The following is a 2,705-nucleotide window of genomic DNA, read 5'->3' on the forward strand; positions in this document are numbered from 1 at the left end:
AGATAATAAAAGAACCTCCTCTCCCTCCTATAAATTGGAGCGAGACATTTATTTAATGGCGTAGTCGTTGCAGGATACCCGCTGTGAGAGTGTTGTCCTTCCAGATATAGTTTGAAACCTTTTTTTTCTGTGTGCACCTCCTGGAGTTGCAAGGAGCGATAGTTTTGAAAATTTTGACGTGAGTCCTTCTCCAGGAAGACCGCTCCATATTCTGAAACTTTACCTTTTATGTGTGTACCTCTCGGGGACGTATTTTGAATACTTGCATTTTGATTAAGTGTGTGCCTCCTCGAGAAGACCTCTCTGAATTTTGCGATTTTAAGTATCTTGTAACTGAAGTGCGAAACTTGAACCTTTTTGTGTGTGTGTGTGTGTGTGTGTGTGTGTGTGTGTGTGTGCCTGCGTGCACGCGCCTCTTGGGGAAGTGAGGAAGTGATATTTTGTTACTTAAACGTGTGTGCCTCTCCAAGAAGTTTTATTTACTCTATCGAAACCTAGGAAGTGTTGCTTTAGCTTCACATTTTTTGTGCTCCCTCAAAGAAAGGAGGAGTGATTGAATCATTTGCATTTGTTTAGGTGTGGTGTATCTTCCTGGGAGGAGCGGTGAGAAGTAACTGAGCTTTTGAATACGTGTACCTTCTCCTCCCTTAGTGTTGGTCTTTCATTATATTGAAAAAATGAGCGACAGTAATGCCAGTATGAAAAGTGAAGATGTGTTATTTGACCTTTTAGAAAAGCATGGTGCTCGTCCCTCTTTGTCAGGGGTGGACTGGGCGCGCCAAAATTGGCATAATTTGCAGAGTGTTTCGGACCGCATTAGTGTCTTACAGAATGAAGCTCGTACACGAGCTGGAAAAGGAAAGTCGTTTATTTGTGCCGTACTCGGGGCTACTTTAAAAGCTGCTGTGGAGTTCCGTAATGAAAAGCATTCGGCAGAACTCCAAACCATAGAAGCACTACAGGAATCGGTTAAAGTAACACAAGAATTGGTGAAAACTCTGCAGAATCAAATAGTTAACCTCGAGGAACAATTAGAAAGAGAGAAACGTAATTCGGCTTTGTTGCAAATGGCTTTTAAGGAACTGCTAACGTGTAAGCATGCCAGTCATACCGTCACCCACAGTTTGCCTCGAGAAAAAAACTTTTCCTCAGGTGGAACTACCAGGAATGAAGGAAAGGCTAGATAAATTAGAAACTCCAATAGCCCCATTGCGTCCTTTGATAAAAACTGAATACACATTCGATAACAGTGAGGATCTAGATCCTCAAATGAATGTTAAGGAAATTCCCTTCTCAGCCACTGAACTAGCAAAATTGAAGAAAGATTTTAGCCGCTCTCCAAAGGAATCTGAGACAGAATATGTATGGAGGGTTAGTCTTACTGGTGGCGACCAGATTCGGTTAACAGAAAAGGAAGCAGAGGGTTATTGGGGACCAGGAGTATTTTTAACTACTGGCAACAGTCATGCTCCCTGGTCCTTAACGCAAAGGGCTGCCTATTGGGCAGGTGGTCTCAACCCTTTAGAACGGGGAGACCCTCTTGCCATTACTGGAACAGTTGATCAGTTAGTAGAGAGTGTTCAAAAGGCTGCTTGTCTCCAAATGATGTATGATAGAAAGCTGCAGCCACACCATGAATCACCTATGATGATGCCTGTTGATCCTGAGAGAATGACTGCTTTAATTAGGGGGCTTCCAGAGTCGTTAAAACCTATAGGTATACAACTGCAAGGAAAAATAGAGGCTATGTCTCAGGGAGAGAGAACCCAGCCAGTGTTAGAAGGAACTGTAACCCCCAACCATCTGCAGTCAGGAAACAAAGTATGGACGTGGGGAGAAGTTGCCCAAGAGTTAATTAACTATGGAAGGAAATATGGGCCAGTGGTTTCTTCCTCCACTAAATTTGAGCCAAGAGAAGTAAGACTTGCAGCGGTCAGCCTTGCCCCCAGGCCTCCTAGCCCAAAGCTCAGTGGGACTGGAAGGGTCTCACTGTCAGTAAAAACAGGTAGGCAAAATATTGATCATAAACGTAATTGTCTCTGGACACTTGGCTGGCAAAAGGGTGTTCCACGAGATTTGATGAATGGGTTACCCACTGTCAGGTTAGAGAAATTAGTTAACTGGTGGCCAGAACAAAAGCTCCAGAATCTCGGGGAAAGCAAAACCCCAGGTCCTAGGGTCTCTCCCAAGGAACCTGAACGGCTATCCAAGCCATTAGAAAACTGACGTCTTCGCCCCTCCCAAGTGAGCGGGGTGGGGGCGGTGAAGGGTGGATGCATGAGAAAGCTCACAACAAAGGGAAACAAGATCGTCGATTTAACACCTTCTGTCCAAAGGCCTCACCACTCTTGCCAGTTATCCCTGTGAGTCACGATCCAGTAGCTGATAAGCTAGGGAAACACTGTTACCTCCCTGGCCAGACTGTGTCGATTGACTCAGCTAACCTGAGGCCAGTTTCCCCTAACCTTAACAGGATCCCTTAACAAGTATCTTCGGAAGGCTAAAGATACCCCGAAAAAGGAATACGAAATCAACACTTGCTGGATTGTTCCCTCATTTTTTAACCATATTAACAAAGCCCAAAAAGGGCAAGTCGGTGTCTTGTTTTATTTTACAGAAGATCCCCGTGGGACCTTGACAGAGCACAAAAAGGCTAATAGCTGATTTTAATCATTTGTGTTTTGTGACAGAAATACTGAAGATTT

At 44.2% G+C, this 2,705-nt stretch overlaps 1 protein-coding gene across 1 annotated transcript; it reads left to right on the top strand.

Moving 5' to 3' along the window:
• Positions 1-677: 677 nt before the first annotated feature.
• Positions 678-2,453, top strand: LOC122193859. The gene is given in 2 exon segments (XM_042894759.1): positions 678-1,136; positions 1,138-2,453. Coding segments are annotated over 2 exon segments (1,548 nt in total). The 3' UTR covers positions 2,227-2,453.
• Positions 2,454-2,705: the final 252 nt, after the last annotated feature.

Source organism: Lagopus leucura, unplaced genomic scaffold, assembly GCF_019238085.1.
Source record: "Lagopus leucura isolate 7727_CA_CO unplaced genomic scaffold, USGS_WTPT01 33871-0_obj-0_obj, whole genome shotgun sequence".
Taxonomy (NCBI): Eukaryota; Metazoa; Chordata; class Aves; order Galliformes; family Phasianidae; genus Lagopus; species Lagopus leucura.